This window comes from Lepus europaeus, chromosome 1 (assembly GCF_033115175.1).
Source record: "Lepus europaeus isolate LE1 chromosome 1, mLepTim1.pri, whole genome shotgun sequence".
In the NCBI taxonomy this organism is placed as follows: domain Eukaryota; kingdom Metazoa; phylum Chordata; class Mammalia; order Lagomorpha; family Leporidae; genus Lepus; species Lepus europaeus.
In genome coordinates, this window is record NC_084827.1 from 132,545,961 (window position 1) to 132,572,624 (window position 26,664).

The 26,664-nt window shown below is 36.4% G+C and overlaps 1 protein-coding gene across 1 annotated transcript in view; it reads right to left on the reverse strand.

The window, feature by feature from the left end:
* Positions 1-26,664, reverse strand: part of COL5A2 (collagen type V alpha 2 chain) — a 143,332-nt gene that overhangs the window by 62,598 nt on the left and 54,070 nt on the right. The window contains exons 2-6 of the mRNA XM_062189006.1: positions 10,369-10,590; positions 6,308-6,321; positions 4,116-4,148; positions 3,453-3,485; positions 1,711-1,764 (exon numbers count right to left, since the gene is read on the reverse strand). Coding sequence (XP_062044990.1) covers positions 1,711-1,764; positions 3,453-3,485; positions 4,116-4,148; positions 6,308-6,321; positions 10,369-10,590 — 356 coding nt within the window. The remainder of the gene's footprint in view (positions 1-1,710; positions 1,765-3,452; positions 3,486-4,115; positions 4,149-6,307; positions 6,322-10,368; positions 10,591-26,664) is intronic.

The window sequence follows — 26,664 nt, forward strand, 5'->3', positions numbered from 1 at the left end:
AAGAGAGAGAAAGAGAGAGATAGAGATCTTCTAAACACTGATTCACTCCCCTAAACAGCTGCAATGCCTGAAGCTGGGCCAGGCCCAAGCCAGGAGCCAGGAACTGCATCCTGGCCCCCCTTGGGGAGAGTAGGGGCCCAGGTACTTGGGCCATCTTCCACAGCTTTCCCAGGCACATTAGCAGGGAGCCAGGGAGCTAGAGTAGAACAGAGCATCTGGGACTTGAACCAGCACTCTGATGTGGGATTTCAGTTTCAAACAAGCTGGGCTTAACTCACTGTGCCAGAATGTCAGTTCCTATCTCTCTCTTTGAGATATGAATAAATACAAATTAAGGAGGCTTAAAATCCATTTAGAGTCAAATTTTAGTAGATATCATTAGAGAGGAAATTGAACAACATGAAGTTTTCTGACTGAAACATAAGATTGGAGAAGGTATTTACTGTAGTGGCTAAGATGCTCCTTGGGATACCCACACCCCATCTCAGAGTATCTGGGTTCAAATCCTAACCCTGCTCCCAATTTTGGCTTCCTTCTAATGTGCACCTTGGGAGGCAGCCACCCAAGTAGAAGACTGGGATTGAGTTCCCATATCCCAGCTTCAGCCTGGTCCATCCCCAACTGTTGAGGGTATTTGGGAAATGAACTAGCAGATGGAGATCTCTCTTTCATAATATAAATATAAGCACCCAGGAACGTTTTTTAACATGTTTAATATAAAAGGGAAAGACAAATGTACATAGGCCCAAATGTTCAAGATATCAACACAATCTGCTAGATAAGCAAAGCCAAGAATATTTTTTAATAAACAAAACCAAAACAGCAGGAGGCATTTCAGGCAGCAGTTAAGACTCTGCTTGTGATGTGCATTTTTTTAGTCGCAGTTCTGCTCTCAATTCCAGCTTCACACTGGTATGCATCCTGAGAGGCAGCAGGTGACCGCTCAATTACGTGGGTCCCTGGGATGCGCAGGATTGAGCCCCAGGCTCCTGCCTTTCACCTGGCCCACACCTGGCCATCGTAAACACTTGGGGAGTGAAACAGTACATGGATCTCTCTCCCTACTCTCTCTTTCTCTCCATCTCAAATTTAATTTACATGTCCTATTTTTTAAAAAATAGAAGAAATAGGACAATAATAGCTATAAACAAATTAACCCAGTTATTTAATATGTGAAAGACATTAGACATTAGATTTTAGGGGTGAAGTATAAGAAAGTAAAAGAAATGTACTCCTAAGAGTTGAGACCAAGTTTAGTCTATATAACAGGTAATGAAAAAAAGTTCATATATATCATATAAAATCCTTATGTTTTATCTCAAGAGGCATAGAGATGATCACTTCAATTTAAAGATGGCTACTATTCGGGGTAATGTGTTTGCTGGTTTTCAGTATTACCCCTTTGATATCTCTGCAGCATCTACTCAATGAAAAAAGGAAGAATGCTACCTGGGGAATAAATCTGTTATACAACCACTTGAAAGAAAAGTTCATTCTCTACTAATTTCTTTTTCCTCTATCCAGTTGTTTACGCCCACAAACCTCAAAAAGGACAAAGAAATATCATTTGAGTTATCTAACTAGATAGTAAGTAATCATTTGTGTATGATAATTTCCTCTGAATGCTAACATTTAATCAAGGTGGAGGAGGGACAGTGCCCCTTCACCGGCTGCATTAAGGAACAAGGTTTGAATGCTTCCTTGACTTACAGGTCGTCCCTTGGGGCCTCGCTCTCCTCTTGGTCCTTGTGATCCTGGAGGTCCCTAAAACAGAAAATGATGATTATGATTTCAAGACATTTATACTTTGGGTATCTTAGTTTTAAATGTTTGCTTGATAAAAAAAATAGATAATAGTAATATCACACTTTTTAACTGAGTCTAGTTGAAGACTGTAGAGAATAATATCATGTGCATATAAAAGTTCTCTGTACAAAGAAGTGATGTTTATTTTCACAGTGATGCTTAAAGGCCTGTAAAAATTATCTGCCATGATCTAGTGTCACAGAGTTCAATTTAAGTGTATAAGCTTGCAAGATTTTAAGGATCATTTATTATTTTCTCCCAGGTGAAGCTTTTATCACTAAATGATGGGCATAAAAATAAGTTCAAATTTTGAGAACTACATAAAAGCACCAACCATAAATTAACAATTATCAGAAGGAATATATACATTCAAACTGGTACATTATATCCCAAATTGTTCCTAACTACTCAAGTTACAGGTGAATGCAATGGAAAGAAAGGCTTCATAGTCCACAGTGCCTTATTAAAGTTCAACATGATTTTTTTCCCCCTAGATTTAGAGTGTTGCATATTTTTTCATTTTATACCTAAAACTCATTTGAAAGTTTCAAAATGATAATTGTAGCTATTCCACCATTGAAATAACAATGATTGCTATATTTCAAAGTGATACTGTTGTGCTGATAACTTAATATGGCTTTTTCTTCTTCTCCCTGGGAAATGACAGTTGCCAGAGGGATTTTATTTCTCTTCAAAAGAGAATTTCCATTGAATTATGAAGATTAGATTGTGCATTTATTCAATCATAAAAAACAGAATTTTTAAAGTAAAAACATTCATAAGGACCACAGTAGATCTGTTAAAATTGTATTATAGGGATCTGCACCGTGACATAGCAGGTAAAGCTACCACCTGCAGTGCAAACATCCCATATGGGTGCCAGTTCAAGTCCCAGCAGCTCCACTTCTGATCCAGCTCCCTACTAATGGCCTGGGAAAGCAATAGAAGGTGGCTCAAGTTCTTGGGATCCTGCACCCACATGGGAGACCCAGAAGAAGCTCCTGGCTACTGGCTTCGGAATGGCCCAGCTCTAGTCATTACAGCCATTTGGGGGAATGAACCAGTGGATGGAAGACTTCTCTCTCTTTCTCTAACTCTGCCAGTCAAATGAGTGAATAAATCTTTTTAAAAAGCTGTATTATTATTTTACTTAGTTGATTTGATATGTTTTAAAATTCACTGCTGCTAAAACTCCAACCCTGAAATAATTAATCTCTTATGCTAAATCAGAAGTATGCTATTCTGTATATGATTTTTCAAAATACATGCAATATACCATTTATTTTCATTAAACAGATAAAAATAGTTCTTCCTTAATCATAGTAAAACAAGTTTGCCCTAATTTCAATGAACAAGGTCAATCTAAAATTAGCAATATTAGATTGTTTTGACCTCCACAGAACCAATAATAACATTAACACATGAGGAATAATAAGGTTTATTAGTTTCAAAATGAAGCACCCACTGTGTCATTCATCACCATAAAGGAATGCCTACACTTAAACATTGTTTGATGCAAAATGTTTCAAGAAATAAAACCTCATCATTTTATGCTCTATTGTCTTTTCATGGATGCAATATCTGTAAAGATTTTCAGCACCTTAAGTAACTTGAGAGTACCAAGAATATTGGAGGATACTACTTACTGCTGGTCCTGGACGGCCACGTATGCCTGTGACCTGAACAATAAACAACATAATTTGTTAACGTTTTATACAGATTCAGAAAAGTCAGTGGCGAGACAAGTAAGAATACTAACAAAAGCACGAGTAAACTTTTGTTAAGCCAATGAATGCCTCGCATTGATGGCTATTTACCCTTGCCTTATGAGTCCAGAACTCTAATGCAGGAAAGAAGTGCTGGCAAGGTGATTCAGTGTACCCACGCTGGAGCCAAGAGGACTGCATTCAAATCCTCACACTACTAATCCTCTCTGTGCTCATCTCCTTAACATAGAACCTTAGATGCAAAATGGTAATGTTGATTATAAAACAGCCTCCATCACAGTATTGTGAAGATATAAATATTTGTAAAGTTTTACTCTACTCATTCATACTATCACTTGATATACACATGCAATATATTTAATTTTATAAAACTATGATTTTCTACCTTTAGTCATAGGACTATAGAAGTCAGGAATATAGAGCATTAAATATTATATTAAATAATTCATCTATTTTAACTTGCTTTTGTTATACTGAAAATTTATAGAATAATGAAGTTCCTTTTTTGAAAGTATATCAATATGCAATAATATATAACTATAGTTCAGTTAACTTTAAAACAGCATGTAAACATATACTTACAACAGGCACTAATCCTGGTTCTCCTTTTTGCCCCTATGAAGTTAAAAGAAAAACAATTTGATTAGTAAAATACAATATTATACACGTATTAGATAGGAACATATTACACTAGTAGATGTCATGTAAAAGTATGGATTTATGTATGAGAAACATAAAATAAAAGGAAAGAGAGGTACTGTTTAGTGTAGCTGTTAAGATGCCAGCTACATGCCAGGGTCCCATGTTGGAGTATCTGGGTTTGATAGCCAGCTCTGGTTCTTGACCCCAGCTTCTTGCTTTAGCAGATCCTAGTGGGTTTTGGTGATGGTTCAAACAACTGGGTACCTGCTACCCACGTGTGAGTCCTGTATTGAATTCCTAGATCCTGGCTATGGCTCTGACCCAGAAGCATTGGGCAAAATTTGGGGAGTGAACCAGTGGATGGAAGTCATTTCTCTCCCTTTCTCTCTTTCTCTCTCTCTCTCACTGTGTGTGTGTATTTCTGTGAGTATGTCTCTCTCTCCCCCTTTCTCTTCCCCTCAAATACATAAATAATTTTTCAAGTAAAAAATAAACTTAATCAACTTTAGTATATTTAATCAGAAATTTTTCATGGGAAAAATTACTATTTCAGTAAAAGACAAAAAAATCAATAGGTGAAATGTATAATTGTTTCCTTTCAATTTTTATACAGATCAAATCCAAAGAATGGACTGGAGTAAGAAACAGTTGTGAGAAACAATGTAAAGAAACTGCATGCTAGGAAAAACTACCTAAACATTAAAAACACACACAAAAATTCAGACATGTTTATATATCTGAATTTTAATTAGATAATTCTTGGTATCTGAGAAAAATGTAGAAAAAAATTAATTGAATTGGAAAATCAAAAATAACACAAGAGGCTGTCACATCTTAAAGTACATTTAAGTATGAGCGTCACCCACCTGTCCCACACTACCTTTGAAAAAAAGCAATAAATGATACAGTCTATCAGTTGTCTCTCAGTAAATTGTTTACTAACTGAATAAATAGATTATTTCAAAGCCGTTCTGTTAGGTTCTTTTTCCCTCATTCAAATACTTCTGTCTTTCCCTCCCATGCTCCTTCCCTATCCATTTATCTATCTTTCATATTTACTTTGTTTAAGGCCTAGATTAATTTTTTAGTTTCAATTTACTCAGTTAAATGTAACAAGTATTTGCAATCCTTTTTTGATGTACATTCAAAGGTCAATAGCTTCATGTACATTTATTCTATATTAAATGTATAATATTGTCCATTGAACCAAAAAGTGTACAGCTAGCCAGGACCTCTCCCTGATAGCATCACTATCACTTGTCTGATTATCTGATAAATCATTTTATTAAAGTTCTACAGCTTGTAAAAGTGAAAAAAAAATTAAATTAGCTACTAATATGTCTACTATCTGCCATGAAAACTGTAGTCACTGGCCATTTTCACTCTCTTGATCCCCATGCCCATTCCATTTGGATCAGATTGAAGCAGATGCCCTTACTGTTAAGATAACCAGAAAACTGAGAGCACTGCTAAGGCAGAAGGAACTCTGTTCATTCCTTGGGATTATCCATGTCCAGCTGACACATGGCCAAACTGGCCAGCTGTAGCAGCATCTGGATATACCCCACCCTTGTCCTCTTGAGTGTAAAGTTAGTCTCCAGGATTAGATTTAAGGCCCCTGAAAGTGGAGGAGAGGAAATAGCAGAAGAAATGTGTGTTCGGTAAAATTTTCAGTTAATTTTTGGGTCTTTACTTCCCCAACCAGCAGGAGAGCGACCACTACTCCACTGAAGTAGCACTAACATTTTTCTTTCCCCCATGACTTACTCCTACCCTTCCTTCTTTTCTTCCATCTACCGTTAACTGTGCTTCTACAATGTGTAAGGTAGAAACACATCCTAAGCATAACGGAAAGTGTAAGGACTATGATGACTAATAGAACACATTCTTAATCCCTACAAAGTTTGCATCTTTCTGTCAGAAACAAATTTCAAAACATAAATTTAACCATAAGACAAATAAAATAGGAATCTACAAGCACAGTGGATGAACTGTGCTCACGTGTTTGTCCCGATGTGTGTGGACAGTTCTATGTACTGGACAGATGGCATGCAAACAATTCAGAGGACAGCTCTTCATGGATAGTATTAGAAAAAATTCTTATGAAGAAGACATTGCAAAGGAAAACTTACCTTTCTTCCTCTAGCTATAAAAAGAAAAGAAAAAATATATTATTTTATGGAGAAATAACTATTTGGGATATGTTAAATATTTTCAATAACAGGTTTTTTAAGAATCGGAATTTAGCTTAAACAGACCACCCTATCACAGGTAGGCAGTACTCAAAAGTGGCTTTAGATCAGTATTTACATAAAAAAGTAAAACAGTGCATCCTTTTGGGAAATTCTAGCATGGTTTAATATTTTTCATAATGTTTATATAGAACCTAAGTCAATTAAATTATAAATTAGCTATTAAAGCTATAATGAGTTATATTTAATCAGTGTTCTCTGCTTTTTTAAATACTTTTGGTGAGCAGGGCTTTTCATTCATATGGTTCAAAATAAAAAAATATATTAAATGTTTATAATTTTGCAGTTAAAAAAAAAACTCATTCTGTCCTTAAGAATACTATTATTTGTTCTTCTCCACTGTTCTCAAGTTCATTTTTGTATTTTCCTTGTTCTTCATTTGTCTGTTTATCATACAGATCTTTAAATGTTAGAAGCCTTCAGTATATAGCTCCCAAATTGTTTTTTAACAATTGACTACACTTTCATTTGTCCCCATAAGAGGCCGAAAAATAGCTTCTAACCTTTGGCTATTACAAGGATATCATTTAGTACCCAGCCAGGACAGTTTTAACAATGAAAAGGAGTGCTACTATTTATTATGCCAGAATAATCTATATAAATTAGAATTTACCTGGGCGGACTGGGCTGGATGGTCATGAAATTCCAAATATTACTGTGATGAATAATGGTCCCATTTATGACCACATGAAAGCTTATAGGATAAATTCAATATCTTTTTTAATCCAAAGGTATAGGCACTTGCAATTTGATACATATTGTTACTACCCCTTCAGAGAGGTTGCACTACCTTATATTTCCACAATCAATGCAGAGGTTTGGCCGGCGCCGTGGCTCAATAGGCTAATCCTCCGCCTTGCGGTGCCGGCACACCGGGTTCTAATCCTGGTCGGGGCACCGATCCTGTCCCGGTTGCCCCTCTTCCAGGCCAGCTCTCTGCTGTGGCCAGGGAGTGCAGTGGAGGATGGCCCAAGTACTTGGGCCCTGCACCCCATGGGAGACCAGAGTAAGCACTTGGCTTCTGCCATCAGATCAGCGCGGTGCGCCGGCCGCAGCGCGCCAGCTGCGGCGGCCATTGGAGGGTGAACCAACGGCAAAAAGGAAGACCTTTCTCTTTGTCTCTCTCTCTCACTGTCCACTCTGCCTGTCAAAAAAAAAAAAAAAAAGAAAAAAAATATGCAGAGATTTCTCCCCAAGCAACATACAGTGATACTCAATGTACTGTCCTTTAATTTGAGTCAATGCGATAGGCGAAACATGACAGCTCAGTGTGATTTAAATGTACATTTATTTTATTAAGGGGAAATTGTACAGTCTTCTCATATGTTGAGGAACAATTTGTATTTCCTTTTGTAAAAATTATTAGTTAATTTCCTTTGCCTATATTTTGATGAGGTAATTGGAATTTTGGTTCACAAATATTTACATTTTTTAATTTAAAAGATAGCAATCATAAGTGAGTTGGTTTTCTTTTACTTTGCTTAGTTTTATGACTTCTGCATTTGACTTCTATATTTTAGGAATACAAAGAAATATTCTATATTTTAGGAATACAAAGAAATATTGCCAGGTGTCTACATGCTTCAATTTTCTAATTTGAATCATTGATTTATTTAGCATTAGGAGATGATTTTTACTCAACTTCTGGTTTTTCCAGATGAATGCCTAGCTATTCCAAGAAGACATAGAAAATAACTCTTTTTTGCTACTGCTAAGATGCCATCTTTATCACACCAAAGTTGACTATGGATATTTGAACATACTTCAATGTTTTAAAAATATTTAATGCATCTAGACCATATTTTTTAAACTAATAAGTCCTTTTAATATATGTAAATCTTGGAAGACCAGTCATCACTTGATTATCCTTTGTAAGAGTTTTCCTGACTAGTCTTTCTTGCTTATTCTACATAAGTTTTTGTTTGAAACTTGCTGAATTCTTACAGTGTTATATGTTCCATTGGAATTATGTTCAGACTATTAACTTATTGAGAATGATGTGCCTAAAATATTTAGTCATCCTAACTGAGACATAATAGGACATCCAGATTTTTAAGTCTTCATTTGAATTAGTAGTATTTTGAGGTTTTCCTCAGCAAGACCTTATATATCTAATGTTAAGTTTATCCTTAGGTATCTGTTACTATTATAATGAGGTTTTTTATTCCCATTATCCATTCTATGCTGTAATTATTTACTCATAGTATATCTATTGATTTCCCCTTATTAATTTTATACTGTACTATCTTATTACATCTTTCTATTTTATAGTAAGTTTTAAACTCAGTTTCCTTAGATTTTTTTAACCACAGAATTACATTTTCTGTAAATGATTACTTTTAGCTCCTCTTTTCTGATTTTTAAATCTCAGATTTCTAAATCTCAGATTTTTCCCTTTTAAAAATTTGGGCACATTCAGGGCTACGAATAGGCGGTGCTAACAGTAGACATCCATGCCTTATCACTGAGTTTAGAAAGAACACTTTAGTACTCAGCATAGTAAAGATGTTTCGCTAAAATGTAAATATTTTTTCATGTCAATGAAAAGTTACTGTTTATCGAGAATATTGATCTTTGTCAAATACCTTATTTCATTTATGGGTAGAAGCGTATATTTTGTCTTCATAGGCCTGTTAAAGATAATTAGTTTTATTAATAGTTTTCCTAATACTAAATTATTCTGAAACTTGTAGAATAGTCTCCACTTTTTCATGAGTGGTTCTTTTATAATGCTAGTAGACAGTATTTCATTTAGGATTTTTCAACAAAAATGTATAACATCAGTCCAGAGCTTTCTTTTTATGCGATTTTTATTACATTTTGCTATACATGATAATACTCCCTTCATAATAAGACTTAAGTTTGCCTTTTCTTTTTCAATGTCCAAGAAGAGGTTTTAAAGTATTAAAATCACCCGGTTTTAATGGCTTTCCACAACTGTAGAACCACCTGCCATCTATACATTTGGTGGAGTCTAGCTGTTTTACAAATGACTCTTTTTTTTAGGGAAATCTGTATGCTCAATTTTTCTCTATCTAAATTAGTTTATTTTGCCACAAATTATTCATTTTGTATAGGTTTTCAGACTTATTAACATAAAGTTGTATAAATGGGTCTCTTGTGATACTTTCAAGTTTGTTTATTTTTATTAAGCTACTTAGGTTATTGTCTCCTTGTCATTTCTTATTTTGTTTTTTTCTTTTTTGTAGAATTATATTTTGGACTTCAAAATTATTTCTGTATGATTTCAGTTAACTCACTTTCAGACTTGGCTTTTTTTTCTGTAGAGTTTTCCTCCACTTCTTTTCAGTTTATTTGGTTGATGCTCTTCTAACTTTGAGATGAATGCTAAATGCAGACTTGTACTTTCTTTTTTACATATGCACAGAGCTATCATTACACCTGCAGAAATCTTCTTTATTTCTGGTATGTTAGTATGTCTGGTGTTTAAAATATTTTTATATTAACTCTACTATTTCTCTTAACACTATTCTTTTGCAACCTCTTAGATATATATTTATTTAGAGATAGTCTATTAATTCCACTAAAATGAGCAATGATAAAAACGACAGTATTCCCTATTTCTTGCATGCCTTCCACCTTCTTTTTGTCAATTTCAAACAAGGGAATGCTCCTTCTTTGCATCACTGTAGTCTTAAATGCACCATACTTCATTGAAGCCACTAAGTTTGAATTAGAAACACTCTAGTTTACCCCTTCTTTGACATTATATACCAATTGCAGACTTACTTCTATATTGTCAGAATAAAGAATTATTGTTTCCATCTACTCAGTGTTAAAGTGTATCAACAAAATCATTAGCTCCAGAGGCTACTAAGCCACTTAACTATTTTCTTGGCTTGCTGAACCCTAAGAGAGAAAAACACTGACTATAAAGGGAACCTCCAGATCAATTCTGAGTTGGCCCTAAGCATTCTTACCAAAATTGGTATTGCTGTTTCCAGTTGTGTGAGGACAGACAGGACAGCACTCTCCAGGAGGAGTCACAGGGTCGGCACAGTTGAGCACATCCTGGCACTCTATCTTGTCACAAAGAATGGCTCCATTGTCACAGACACAGATCTGGCAAGGGGCAGGATGCCAAATGTCCCTGTTTAGGTACATCTGGCCATTCTGTGTGCAGGCTATTTCTTCATCATATCCTTTTGAAATAAGAAGAAAGAGAAGCAGGTTAGTAACCTGAAATTTTGTTATTTGAGAAATAGTTAAGATGATCAGTCATCTTGTGGACCCTAACAACTTCTGAGCGAAGAAGTAACTTCTCAAGGGGGTAAAACACAGATGAACTTATTTCATTTAGCTTTTATGTTCAAAATTATACATAACTACCATGAACTTATTACAATGTTTACATCTTTACATGACAAGGGAAGAAAAGTTGGTGACCCAGAGTAGGTATATTATTTAATTGTAAAACACTTCTATAATATTTTATTTTTGAAGTCAAGAAATACCAAACATGAGGTCAACAAAGAAAAATAAAAAAGAAATCATTTGAAAAAGAGGAGAAAAGGAGTATTTTAAAAGAAAATACATGACTTTAGTGTTTGGTGAGCCCAATAGTACTTTCAAATCACTGGAAATTGAGATTAGTAAATCCTCCACAGTAGACAATATCCATTCATGTACCAAGGAGAAAAGCTTCTAAATAAAGGTGTATGAGTTTATTGCAATTATTTAGACATGAAGATAAACAAAAAGAACAACCACGCCCTATTTCATGGTATAGATTTCCATTAGTCACTCTAAAGGCCCTTAGTAAACTATAATAGAAATGTAAAACTTATACACATGATGAGTTAATTATCTTCGAATCAAAATTAATTAAAGAAAGCCATAAGCAACATCATATAGTGACTAATTATACAATATCTTCCAAATCCTGTTCCATATTTAAATGAAAAGTTAGGGAAAATATGTACACACAGACAGGCAAAGATCACTTCTTTTATGAAATCTATTACAATTAGTATTAACTAATTCATTTTTATTTATTTTTCACTTGTTCCTTTAGATAATATACTAACTCCATCAAGGTAAGAACTAGGGCATGTTTAATTTATTATTGCCTTTTACTTATTTATTTATTGAGTGACAGAGGCAGACTGAGATCTTACACCTGCTGGTTCACTCCCCCTAGTGGCCACAATAGCTATGGCTGGGACAGGCCAAAGCCAGAACCCTGGAACTCAATCCAGATCTCTCATGTGGGTGCTGGAGTCCAAGTAATTGAGCCATCTTCTGCTGCTTTCCCAGGTGCATTAGCAGGGAGTTGGATCAGAATTGGAGCAGCAAGGCCTGGAACTTGCACCCATATGGAATGTCAGCTTCGCAGATGGCAGCTTAACTGCTTAACCTGCTGGGCTACAGCACTGGGCACTCATTACTGTATTTCTAATGTTTGACAATATACCTTTCACAGAGCTGCTATTCAATAAATAAAACTTTCCTGTTGAATCACCAAACATACATTAGTGAATGAATCTAAATTATATTTCACTAAATTAGTTTCATACCTTTAACTTAACATTTTTTTTTTTTTTAATCTGAAAGAGAGATCTCCTACCTACTGATTTACTCCCTCAAAAGCCTACGACAACTAAGGTTGGGCCAGGCCAACTCAAGAACTCACTCAAGGTCTCCCATGTGGGTGGCAAGGACCAAACTAACTTGAGTTACCACCTACTGTCTCCCTGCGTGTGTATTAGCAAGAGAATGGACTAGGGAGCAGAGCTGAGACTAGAATTCAGACACTCCTATGGGATACAGGTGTTTCAAATAACATCCACCCTACCTTACTATCTTAACACTTAACTTTGTAAAAGCTAAATTTTAAAAGTCACAGATATTAAATTTTTGAAAGGCATTACCACTCAACATTATGGGTGAAAATGATCACAATTTAAGATAAACATATAAACCCAAGATTTATCTTACATAATTTTTACTTGTCAACTACATCTCAAAAAAGCTGGAGAAAATAACGGTTTTCACGTATTTAACTGCCCAGCACAGGTAGTAGGCAAGTGGAAACTTGATTTCAGAGCAACCATGTCCTCATGATTCATCGGCTTTCTTAGAAGAAGAACATTAAGTTTATAACCTGTTTTATCTTCCTCAATACTTTTAGCACATAATACATAGCTAATCATCATAGATCTCTGTGTGTGCATAATTCTACTGTAGGGTTTTGAAACCAAGGAGAAACTAGGATTCATGTTTTCATATTTTTTATAAAATAGTATTAAAAAATGAGAAACATTTATGTCAAATAGGCAATGTGCCTTTTAGTTGAAAAATTAGTTTAAAAACACAACCTATATAAGGGGCCTACACCAGAGTCCATTGAACAAGTCTATTAAGTAGACAAATTAAGAATTATTTTATTCATTAACTTTTATGATCTAGAAGGAAACATTCAATCACAAATATTAGATAACATTGCCTGAAAAAGTGAGCTATAGCATAAGTGCAGTATTTTTTTTTTCTCCCTTTCCATTCCCTGGGGGGTAACAGCATTAAAACATATTTTCTGGGGATTAAGTAGTAGTAGTGAATGTGCAAATTATTGAAAATATATATGTTTTGTCCTCAAAACTATTTATCATAGCTGTGGAGTATAATGTATGTGTATACAGATATGCAAGTGTACTTCCATATGATGTTATGTATTCTTACTATATGTTATATATAACATTATAGAGCATTTATGTAACAAATTTAAAAATCATGTTATACACAATATATAAATATTAATTAAGAACAATATGATTTATTAAAATATGCAATATATATTGTTATTAAATATATTATAAATTATAAATTAGATTTGAGAGTTATTACAATAAAATATATTATATTTGGATAGGTTTTATATATGTGATATATACAAGAGAGCTTCAAAACATTCATTTAAAATGGAATTATAAGATGTTGGATTTTTTTAAGATTTATTTATTTATTTGAAAGTCAGAGTTACAGAGAGAGAGTAGAGGAGAGAGAGAGAGAGAGAGAGAGGTCTTCCATCCAATGGTTCACTCCCCAATTGGCCCCAACGGCCAGAGCTGCACTGATCCAAAGCCAGGAGCCAGGAGCTTCCTCTGGGTCTCTCGTGTGGGTGCAGGGGCCCAAGGACTTGTGCCAACTTCTACTGCTTTACCAGGCCATAGCAGAGAGCTGGATCGGAAGTGGAGTAGCCAGGTCTCGAAACGGCGCCCATTTGGGATGCCGGCGCTTCAGGCCAGGGCGTTAACCCACTGTGCCACAGCACCGGCCCTGTGATGGATTTTTCCATGAAACATCTGAAGTCTCTTCTTATTATATCACTCATGAAATAATTAGATATTTAGAAATAGGTAGAGAACTTTAACAACAAACAAACAGCAAAAGACAGCCTACAATAATGCTGCCAATTAAATATCACTAAACTGTAAGAAACTCTTTAGGGGAAGACATCTGTTCTCTGTCTCCTTCAAGCCTGGAATAAAATGATGTGTTCTATCCATCCTGTGTTAACACAAAGACAGTTTCTTCCTGAGAGTTTAAGATGACGTGACCTCAACCCAATGGGCGAAGTGGGCCGCTGTATTACCTTCTTTAAATGGCAATGTTAAAGGTTAGCTTTATACTGTGATTCATCACTGGTCTCTTTTCCCTGCAAATTTATAATTAAGTTTAAGATGATGTGGAAAGTTAGCTGGAATGCTTTGAAATGGCAAGGCGAGGAAAAACCACACTTGGTGCTAAATCCTGCCTTCTCTTCACTCGCACAAGAATTCATACACATCACAGAGGGCTCCAAAACTCAGTGAACTGCCATTGTTCATGTCTGAATGCAAGACACATACAAAGAAACAGTGGGTGGAAAATACAGGGTGTTTTGCAGCCTTTATGTTTCTACATGGTAGTTGTGCACCATATGATTAGGTTGTTCCTTCTGTTTTGTCCATAGACATTTGCTTAAATAAAAAGAAAAATAAAAAAGCAAAATTTCAGCCAATTTCTTGAAAAATTTGTAATGAAGTTTTAAATGACATAATTGTTCTATGGATGGAAATATAACAAAATAACTAAATCATTTTCTAAGACATTCTGAGAAAGACAATACTATCCTCCTGACTCCTCTAACCAAATCCTAAAATTAATGTAAGCTAAATCTAAAACCTGGATCTAAGGCCCAAAACTTGAAATAATTGTGTCTTAAGTATTGGATAAGCAATTTTTTATACAATCTGAAAATAACTCCAAAACTATACTTTTGAACTGCTTATGTTTTTTGTTATCTATATTTCTTTAAATGTCTTGCAATTCAGGAAGACTGATTGGAACCTGATAGCATTGTCACTATTTTATGATATTCATGGTATTGTAACTTTCAAAATTTTTATCTTTCGAGCTATAGAATTTCACCCTTACCAAATGTCCCAACAAATTAAATTCACTATGAAGTCATTCTCACAAATAAATTGGTGATAATATTTTAGATAAAAAGATATATTGCTATCTGACCACATTTCATTTAAAATCAACTCACAGTCCTATGTTTATCATATATCCTCATAGATATAGCTTCCCGTAAATCTTACATTTTTTAAAATGTATTTGAAAGGTAGCGTAACAGAGAAGCAGAGGCAGAGGCAGAGAGAGAGAGAGGTCTTCCATCTGCTGGTTCACTCTCCAGATGGCCGCAACGGCCGGAGCTGTGCCAATCCGAAGCCAGGAACCAGGAGCTTCTTTCTAGGCGGGTACAGGGGCCTAAGCACTTGGGTCGTCTTTTACTGCTTTCCCAAGGCAGAGGAGAGAGCTGGATCAGCAGTGGAGCAGCCAATACTCGAACTGGCGCCCTTATGGGATGCCGGCACTGTAGGCCGTGGCTTTACCCTCTATGGCACAGCGCTGGCCCTCCCCAGGATTCAGTTCTTAATCACTAGATGGCAGAGCAAATCTATCACCTTATTATAATAGACATTTGGTAACTAAATTATTAGAAGTTCTGCTTACCATCTCTGGGCCATGCCCTACATCTCCATCACTTCATGTACAGTCTTTACACTTGGACAAACAAAACAAAACAAAAGACCTGCATAAAGATGGCCATATTGAAACCTTTTGAGTAGACAAGACACATATAATTCCATTTGTGTATTAAATTACTGGCGTCTACTTAAAGACTTTGAGAAATATATGACTTAGCCATTAACTATATCTCTTCCTTGCAAAAATAATGCAGATGTTCATGTGTCACAAAAAGTTTGGATCTCCTATTCAGACGTGTGTTTGTTCAGATTATTTCATCATTGGACTGAGTTTTCAGGAGTTCAAACTGAGTTCAGCTCAACAACTTTCACATCTCATGTCACATAATCACTCTTAAATACACGTGTTCGTAGGATGGATGAATGTGTAAGTGAATGAAAGCGGGAACTGGTTCACTGATGGGATGATTGACAAGATAGCACAGTCTGCTCCCTTTTGTCCTACTTAAATATGTCCCAGAGACAATGTGCACTTGGAACCTCTGTTCCGAATGAAGTGGAAATGAGTCACATGGTTCTTGCCAAGTGTGTCTCTGAGGTCCAGACCTCTGTGCGGATGGAGAGGAAAAGACTGCGTCAGTCAGAGCAGCTCATATTTCATGATTTTCAGAAAGCTACAGCAAGGCTTCAGCCTTCCCGACCCAGTTGACTGAGGTCTCCTCTGAGGTCGTGAAGGTCTGGGCTAACATTATTTTGTTTCTCTGACTGTGGAAGTCTCTGAAGGACTTAAATCATGGCACTGTCAGCTTGTGGGACAAAGCAGGAGGCAACAAAGGAGCCACAAATGCTGCCTTTAGCACTGCACAGCATAGCCCTAGCTGCCGCACTGAGTTCCAGAGATTCTTCTAGGAAATCCTTTCCTTCCCTCTGCTCTCAGGCACTGTTTATCATCATAGGGAGACAACAAGAAACAGCATTCAATTCTTCCTCTAACCTTGCTAAGTAAATGCCAACAATTCCAGGACCAGCATCTCCCTTTCCTTATCCAATGACCAAACTTCTGAAAGTTCCATAGATAGGAAGCCAGCAGAGACAGCCACCTTGGCATCAAAGTCTGTGGGGGAGCAGGTGGGTAGAGCAGGCCTGGGAGGTTTTACATTTGTTGTTGGACCCAGCGCTGACTGTCACTTTGTCATGAGCATCTAGAATTAAATCTTTTTAGGATATTCATCCAAATCATTACTTTTTCTGTCATCCTCTCTTCATTATACCAGCTAAATATGAGTAGGCATTCAATGATTATTTGAACTGAGTTAATTTTTCTTCCACTAGGGACAAATATATATCCAAAAGCAATAGAACAATAATAATTAATTTAATATTTTACTGAAATTGAAAAAGCAAAATGGAAACAACTCAGTCAAAGAATTTCAATGCTGCACACAAGGAAACAAGCATAAACTGCCTATGAAAGTGGCTAATTTCTTTAGTGCAATCATTAAACTTTTTAGAATCTCATATTCCAAGGTTTTTCATTAATTATTACAACTTTTGTTTTTACTTAAAACAGAAAAAATGCAAATAAAACACTTTCATATTGGTATTACTTAAGTATATTTACATGAATCATTGGGAAATTGTACAGATTATGGCTACCATGTGAAACTAAAACAATACATATTTCAATAGAGCACTCAATTATATCTCAAAGACAAACTGATCATGCATTTGACATCATTTTTTCCCAAATATATGGTTCAAACTATTGAAGAACTGAAAAAAATAGCTCAAAGAGAATTGGGCCCATTCTATGTCTTATCATCCAGAAATTTCAATAATAATTTCTTTAGCAAACGCTAGTCCTGTTTTAAATATCAACCCTTAATGAGTAAATTAAGTACATGCACTATGACAAATGTATCTGCCTACATAAAAGCATGAACAATTTTAAACTCTTCTTAATAAGATCTATCTACTTAATTTTTCCCAGCCCAACATTCATTGAGTTGAAGAGATTTTTCTTTATAAGGGATAGAATCAGTTTTCTTAAGTGGTCTGGAGATAAGTTATATAAGTAAGTACCATGCTTTCAGTGTTATTCAATACCCATATTCAAGATTTTTTTCCTTTACCTGCTGCAAGTTTTCTCTCAAAAGCCGTGGTCTCATAAAGCTTATCTACTCTGACCACCTTACACAGAACTGCAAATTACCACACAATAAGATCAAAGTCAGCGAACTCTAAAGGCTTCCATAGCCCTGGCAACTCATGACTAGAGCCTAGGGAGATTACTGACGCCATGAACAGGAGTGTCAAATTGTTAAGTCAGCAACAGGAGTCACTGTGTACTTACACCCCATGTGGGATCTGTCCCTAATGTGTCGTCTAAAGCGAAGTGATGCTACAACTAGTACTGAAACAGTATTTTTATACTTTGCGTTTCTGTGTGGGCACAAACTGATGAGGTCTTTACTAATTATATACTGAAGTGATCTTCTGTATATAAAGAGAATTGGAAATGAAAAAAAAAAAAAAACAACCTGGTGTTAAAATGGAAAATTAATTAATTTGAAAAAAAAATTATGTAGGTTGTCTGTCTTTAATGTGCTGTACATTGCTATTTAATGCTATAATTAGTAATCCAATGGTAGTTTTTTCACTTTATGTTGCTATATGGGCAAAATGTTGAAATCTTTACCTAATATATACTAAACTGATCTTCTGTATACAAAGAGAATTGAAAATGAATCTTTACATGAATGGAAGGGGAAAGGGAGCGGGAAAGGGAAGGGTTGCGGGCGGGAGGGAAGTTATGGGAGGGGGGAAGCCATTGTAACCCATAAGCTATACTTTGGAAATTTATATTCATTAAATAAAAGTTTAATTAAAAAAAAAAAGAAAGAAAGAAAAAGTCAAGGAAAATACACATCATAAAAAAAATCTATGTGTGGATTTCAAAAATGTTGCACCAAAATAGATGTATTTTAATTCAGTTTCACTGCAAGATTTTGAAGTACACTTTCAATCCACCAATTCTTACACTTCATTTTTTCTCTTTTATTTGTCTCTTCTTTTAATATAGTAAGTAGAACTGCCAAACCTACTATGTCATTGAGTTTATTGTTTGCTTCACCATGCTTGAATTGTTACTCTATAAGAGCAGAAATAATTTATCTTGGTTTCTTCATTGACATATCCTGGTATCTTAGAATAGTATCAAGATCATAACAAATGTTTAATAAATATCAATTGGGTTAATTTTTTAATATTAGATGTCTGCTTAAGAAGTTTTAAGCAGTAAAATCATATTGTAACATGCTTTATTATATAAAAGGGACTTTTATATCTAAAAACAATTGCAAGAATATGAAGGAAGAAATCCAGATTATATTAGATATAATAATATTTATTATCTGCTGTTTTGCCAAGAGAATATGGAATTAAGGTAATGAATTTCTTCCTACCTTAGGGAGCATACAAACTAGCAGGGAGCCACCGCAGTAACAAAGTACTGAAACACAGTTCTTTTAAGATAGACATAAAGGCAAACTCTGGTACTGTGGAGACAGGCAGAACATCTCACCTAGGCTAGAGGTCAGAGAAGTCAAAAGAAATCTGCGATTCAAGTTCTGCAAATTCCTTTCTTCAATGTATTGTTTTTTGGAGTTGCTTTCTTTTTAAGTGAGAAAATTAAAAATCAAAATTGGCTTCTTCTATAGATTCACTTCCAAGTTGTATAACATGGTTACTTCTGGACCAATGCCCATAACTGGCAATGGACATCTTCTCTCTGCCAATGGGTCAGCATGGACCTGAAGGAGCCCAGGTACTTCCTCTCACCTATTTTAATTTCCTTCCCATATTTTCCCTCACCAGGGGATAAAACAGCGGCACTCTTGTTTCTAAACCAACAAGTGTGTCCGTAGTGGGTGCCTCGGAGGAGCAGGGGTGTGGGTCATCAGTCCAGGAGCCAGCACAGCAGGGCACAGTAATGAGGGAGGAAAAACTGGTTGCCAATGACTAACTCTGGCAACATAGGGATAAACTATAAATGTGTTTTCCACATCCAATTCCACAGCCATTTTTCAAATTTAGATGCAGAATTTTGGATTATACTGCCTTGACATTTTAAGAAGTCAAAAAATAGTTCTATTGTATAATGTCTAGTTTAAAAGAAGCTGAGTTTAGTCCATGGATACTAGTTTATAAAAATGTCTACAGATATCTAATACTGTACTAGATGTTCGTTTAGATTTTATGCTCAGCTCTATTTCTACCGATTTTATAGACGACAAGTATTAACCCACAGTCTACATAACTGTGTGCTTATGTACGTCTCATGCCAGAAAGACACAAAAACACATATAAAAATAAACTATTACAGAAGAATTTTTAGTTGAGAAAATAAAAGGAGAGTTTATGAAATCATACATTAAATAAGTGTTTACTAAGAATTTTCTAAATGTAAAGTATCTCCTTCTTTTAAGATTTATTTCTTTGAAAGCCAGGGTAGTGGCAGAGGGAGAGAGAAATCGTCCATCTACTGGATCACTCTCCAAATGGTCACAACAGCCGGGGATGCACCAGGCTGAGGCGGGAGCAGGAACTTCATCTGGGTCTCCCACATGAGTAGCAGGGGCCCAAGTACTTGGGTCATCTTCTATTGCCTTCCCATGTAGATTAGCAGGAAGCTAGATCACAAGTGGAGAATCCAGTTCTCTAACTGCTACTGCTATGTGGGATGCTGTGATGACAAGTGGTGGCTTGAACTTACAACAATACCAGTCCCAATGGAACGTATCTTCTGTCCAGCTATTTCTCTAATTACTGTAATTAGTCAAGGAAGGAAATAGTTTGTATAAGATAATAGGTTTGAGGAATTACGTATAAGAAATCTGAAAACATAGGATCACTGTGAACTGAAATTACCTCATGTGGGGTGAGTAAATGTGGGTTCTTAAACAAGCACTAAAAAATGTAAGGTATTTGAGATGGTTAAAGTGAGAAAAATTCTGCCTAGAAAGGAGGCAGCACACCACCTAAAAGAGGCATGAAGAGGCAGAAAAACATGTCAAATGTGTAGGATCAAGAGGCACAGTTTAATTTATAGAAAATGAGGTGATATGAATTGCTGGTAAAAGTGGTGCCTCTTCTTCTAGAAGGGACTTGAGACTTGCTCACTGGAATTTGGTTACTCTCTGTGCCCTGATCTTAACTTACCAATAAGTCTTGCAAAGTACCTGCAAAATTCTATTATACTTGTTTGTTTACCTTTTAACTCTAATAGAGATATATGTTTCCTGAAGGTGAAAAACAATTCATCTCTATAATGCAAGTGTGGAACAATGTTTAATTTATGAAGGACACTCAGAAGATGCTGGTTAAAAGCACACAGTTCATAAACAGGAGGAAGTATAAGCTGCTTTTAGGAATATTAATCAAACAATAAAATTAAGGAATAATTGGAAGCAAGTGAACCCAAATGTCACTAACTAAAATGTCATATTAGGAAAAATAATATTTCTAGGAACAAAGAGATAGAGGTAAATCCATAAGATATAAGGTAACAAATTTGCAGTGTTTGGTTAATTATGGGTGGGATACAGTAGTAAAAAATTACAAATTAACATTGGAGTTTCAAGAATGAAGAGAGAAATTACACCTGTCAGGTCCTGTTATAAGCTAAATTGTGCCTCCCACCACAAAAAGATAGGATGAAGTCCTAACCCTATAACTTCAGAATGTGGCTTCACATGGAAATCAGTTATTGAAGATGTAATTCATTAAGATGAAGTTTGATGGGGCTGTAACCCAAAATGACCAATGTCCTTTCCCGAAGAGGCACAGAAGTTCAGATGTTTGTGTCATTTTTTAGCCACCCAGTTGCTGGTGCTAGGAAATGAGTGTAGATAACTCCAGCATAAGAATGTGGCTAAGCATCATAAGAAATAAGAGTTGTGGAAAGAGATTTTATTGGAAAAATTCTAAACTCTAATTGTGTTTTAAAAAGTTCTAAACCGGCTGGCACCACGGCTCAATAGGCTAATCCTCCACCTGTGGCGCCAGCACACCGGGTTCTAGTCCCGGTCAGGGTGCCAGATTCTGTCCCGGTTGCTCCTCTTCCAGTCCAGCTCTCTGCTGTGGCCTGGGAGTGCAGTGGAGGATGGCCCAAGTGCTTGGGCCCTGCACCCCATGGAGATCAGGAGAAGCACCTGGCTACTGCCTTCGGATCAGCGCTGTGCGCTGGCCGCAGCGGCCATTGGGGGGTGAACCAACAGAAAAGGAAGACCTTTCTCTCTGTCTCTCTCTCTCTCATTGTCCACTCTGCCTGTTAAAAAAAATTTCTAAACCATAATGAGATGTATACTAAGGAAGAACAGTCTGGTATAAATATTAGTAGTTGCTTTTTAACATGTTCTAAGAGTTATACTAAGTGCTTCATGAAAATGTTGTACTTAATTCTAATAACCATCCCAGTGGAGGCTTGGAGTCAACCAAAGTCACAAAGCAAGTGAGTGGCAAAGCCACTATTTAAAGCACTCAGACAACCATGCTACTTTACATAGGATAGAAGACAAGTTTGCATAGATAATATTTGAAAGTCACACTCTAAACATTGATTCTGAATAAGGAAGAGTGATAATAAACTGACTAATAGAGCTCACATAAAAGATGGAAAGCAAAAAGTATCTGGGTAATTTGAAAGAAAAAAATGAACCAGGTGAAGAATTTATTCTAAGGTGATATTTACCTTAGAGATAAGGAAAGCGAAAGATTAATTTGTGTGTGTGTGTGTGTGCTTAAGTTGTAAAATTGTTAGCAAAGGGAAGCATCTGAAACATTCTAAGAACAGAAACTCTTCTTCTCTGTTCAGCTCCCAACTCTAAATGGTCAATATTTCATTTCCTGGTGCTCTGCCTGCGTATCCACCAAATGTTACCATCCTAATATCCGATGAAATTTCCCCTAGCTTTCCTGAGGCCTCACAGGATATTGACATGAGGAAAACTATCCCCATGATATGAATAAGCCTTCAGGCATCGTAATGAGTAGGAACAGTAGATGGTTGCATACCAACTATGATTTTGTTCTTTTTTAGGTTAGGCTTTAGGGCACAGGAAATGAGTATTTCTTCCAGAACATTCAGTTTATATTATACAAAAATGATTCCGCTCATAGAAAACAATCTGTGATATGCTCTCTTATTTAAAATAAGCAGGTGACTCTGAAAAAGAATTGGGGAAAAACTCAACAAAATTCAATGTTGAAAAATGTGATTTATTTTTTCTTTTTTTTAACTTTTATTTAATAAATATAAATTTCCAAAGTACAACTTTTGGATTATGGTGGCTTCTCCCCCCGTAACCTCCCTCCCACCCACAACCATCTCATCTCCCACTCCCTCTCCTATCCCATTCTTCATCAAGATTCAGAAAAATGCGATTTAAAGCAAGTCATCAACTGCCTGTTTTAAAAATTTTATTATGTCCATATCTTCATTTTCTCTCTTTTTTAAAGTCTGATGTCTTTATAAAAGTTCTTAATTAGGTTTTGTGTTTTAATTTAATCTTTGCTAAGCAGTTTGAAAATAGGAACTTCCTCCAAGAACCAAGCTACAACTTAATTATTTTTTCCTGTTTAGTAATCATTAGGTTAGTCATAATAGATTTGACTGGCAATAAGCATTAGAAATAGAAGTAAGTAAAGTAATAAGTGTGACTGTGCATTTTGCTTTGCCACAAAAAGAGGGCATGTGACCTAATAAAATTATCCATGCATATCTTTTTGCACTGAAATGATCGAAAATAACTGAGTGAATCTGAATATTCTCATGGTGTTAATAGAATAGCAACGAGTAAGAGTTTTTAAATGTAGTTTTACTGGTTAAATGTGAAGTGTAAGGGCTAATGGTGTTTGCAGTGAGTTCAAGAGAATTTTTCATGACTAGACCATATTATCAAGTGAACTGACAAGAGGTATTGAATACAGAATGAAATTTAAGGTATGTCTCCATCAATAAACCTCTCTGATGTTTTAGAGGTTCAGCCACAGGTGCATAAGGCCATTTTCAGCATCTAGATTGCTAAAGAGAACAGATCTAAAGGCATTGCTTTATGTCCACCTAAGTTTACGTAAGTTTAAGGGATAGACAAAATCATTCTCCATATGCATACAAAATTGCACATAAAGCGCTATTATCTTGTTATTCCACCTCATCTCCTAAAATTAAGAGACAGTTGTTTATCCCTTTTGGACCCTAGGCTTTGGATTCCTTTAACTACACACTGAGTGACTAAAGAGTTTAGTTATAACTTGCAGGAATAGGATGACAACCTCACACAGCCTAGACTTTAGCTACTCAGCATCAGCCTATGTATAGTAAATCACAAACTCCGCTATTTTATAAAGATATCAGTAACTTGAAAATTAATTCTTATGTAGGAACTGGGTTATATCTGCATTCACTGAGGACTCATTTAGCTCAATCATTCAACCCGCCCAATTTAGGAATTAAATGAATAGAAGTATCAATAAAGGCATAAAGCCAATATAAGTTTAAGGTGCAATATGTATATTAAAATCATTATATGCAGAGTCTTTATAATAGTGATATTTTGTATAAGGGGATGAGATTATATAAAATTTTCCATCAGTTACAATTAATACCTAATTAATGTTTTCTATTTTAAATTATAATATTATGTTTTATTATCAAAAGAAATTATTCTTTAAAATTTAACAAAAATTTATACCATTTTATTTCTTTTCATGTGGCCAAATAAGAATACATTTCAGGAAAAGTGACATAGCACTTAAACCACATCAAGTGGAACATTCTACAGAATGCCTTGAAAGAGATAATCATTTCTCAAATTCCTAAAACTCAGGGGGAATAAGTTATGTTTCTTGATAGGGAATGTAAACAAAATAACACAAATCAAATCTAATTTCTCTTACAGACATAGCATTATAATAGAGTGCATTTCAAATCTAAGAACTAATAATAGCAATAATAGGAATGGCCATTTTAACAAATAAAATATTTGCAATTCAGTATGCTACATGGTTTTGGAAAGGGTCTCCTAAGACATCCCCAGGACACATAAAGACATACAAAGGCCACTTAAAGTATAATTTCATAGCTAGATTTACTTCGCCACCAGCGAAGTAAACAGTAAGTAAAAAAAACCTCCCTTTCAGACCAAAGGGAAAGAAAGTTTTAAAGTGAAAATATAGTTTTCTTCATGGGCATTGTCTGCCTCAACATAAACTACTACAGAACATGCCTGTGACTACAGACTTCTAGTTTAGGCCACCAAAGATTAGAGATGGGACTTGAGCACCCCCTTGACTTGCTTACTCTGGTCTGCTTTAACAAAAATCAAGAGAAAAAGAAAGCTAGGCATCAGAAAAGTAGAGATAGGTGGCAGACCTATTAAATGTAGCTCTGCACAGTGATCTGCCCTCAAGGAGACCCAACAGGCCAGTCCACTGCAGTGGCTTTCAATGTGGTAAGCCTGGGCTTCAGCAGAAGTCAGCTATGAAGAGCCCTGGCAGCTCTGCCAGCCAAGAGTTGGATCACTGGAAATGGACCTGCCCTGGAATCAAAGGCCGCCCAGGTCAGAGCCACAGATCTTATTGGCTCTAAGCTGAAAAGCCCTTCACTCAGCCCAACTTCCAAGGTGACCACTGCTGCTGAGGAGACGGCAATATAGGGTCAGTAACACTGCAGGCAGAACTGGGTTCACATCTCCCTTATGAAGAGATAGATGAATCTGAGCCTCATAATTTACAATGCTTTAAAGCCCACCTGATTATTATCAAGCCCCTTCTGTCAGGTTCTATTTGCCTCTCAATCAGAAAACTTATTTGTAGCTTAGCACCTGTGTCCTCTGTATCTAGCCCACTTGGGCCTCATTCCTTTGTAACCATAGCCTCTACTCTACCACCAAGGGCTCTACTCCCAACCTGTGTGTACTGATGGTCCTCTCCCCCACTTAATGTTGTATGATTGTTCAGAATTTCTCTACAGACAAGCCCAGCTACCTGCAAAAGCTAAGTGGCCTTTTCTCCCAGTCTTGGCTGGGACCAGCTTTAAGCCACATCCATCAAACTGTCCCCACAAGGGTCCAGAGACCCCCATTTCCTCTCCTCTATGAAATGGTTAATGCTACTCTTAGGATCATTGGTTATTATTCTCAACCCTGTCTTTTATACTACAGTGTCTAAGTGTTTACAGCAAGTTATAATGGAACAAACGAAGGCCTTCAACAACCAGGCAGTCAACCAAATGCTGCTACAGGAATATACTCAGCTCCCCACCCAGGAGACAGCGGCCTGAGACATCGCCCCATGCCAGCAAAGAGTACCTCGTCACCCCATGTCAGCAGAAAGTAGCTCTAAAGACAGATCATCGTCCCTCTACCCCTCCTGGACTTTTGGGACTAATGTAACCCCATACAAATCCTGCTTTATAAAAAACAAAAGGGAGGAATGTTAGGAAACTGGCACAGTTTTAGCCAGGTGGCCGCACAGCCCAGCTACCTGAGCCAGGCTCCACCCCCATCCTAATGGGATTCGCTGCTCCTGCTTCCCTGCCTGCCCTCAGGCAAAGTTTTAAAAGGGCCTGTTCCTGAACATGTGCTCTCTTGGCCTCTCTTGGCTTCTCTCCTCCTCTCGTCTCTCCCTCCTCTCTGTCTCTCTCTCTTACAGTCTCCTTCTCTTTTTCCTTCGCCGCCCCTTCACTCCGGTCTGCAGGGTGTTTCCCAATAAACCCTTTCCCTTAAAAAAAAAAAAAAAAAAAAAGACATACAAAGGCCATGAGCGGATAGAGTAGATGATCTTTATGTATCCACTAAATATTGAACACATACACTGTGTGATTTCTCCATTTAGTACTAGAGCTACACAAAAACAAAAGACATCATTCTAACTCCAAGCAGATGTAGCCTAGTTAGGAAGTCAGCCAGACAATCAAGCAACTGGGGCAGGCGTTGTGGTGCACTGGGTTAATCCACCTCTTGGAATGCCTACATCCCATTTCAGAACATCAGTTCAAATCCTGACTACTCTGCTTCTGATTCAGTTCCTTGCTAATGCATCTGGGAAGCAGCAGATGATGGTTCAAGGAATTGAGTTCCTGCCACCTACATGGCAAACCCTGATGGAGTTCCTGGTTCTTGGTTTCCAGCCCTGGAGGCTGGAAAAATGAAAAATCAACCTTTTCCAAGCTCCCCCCCA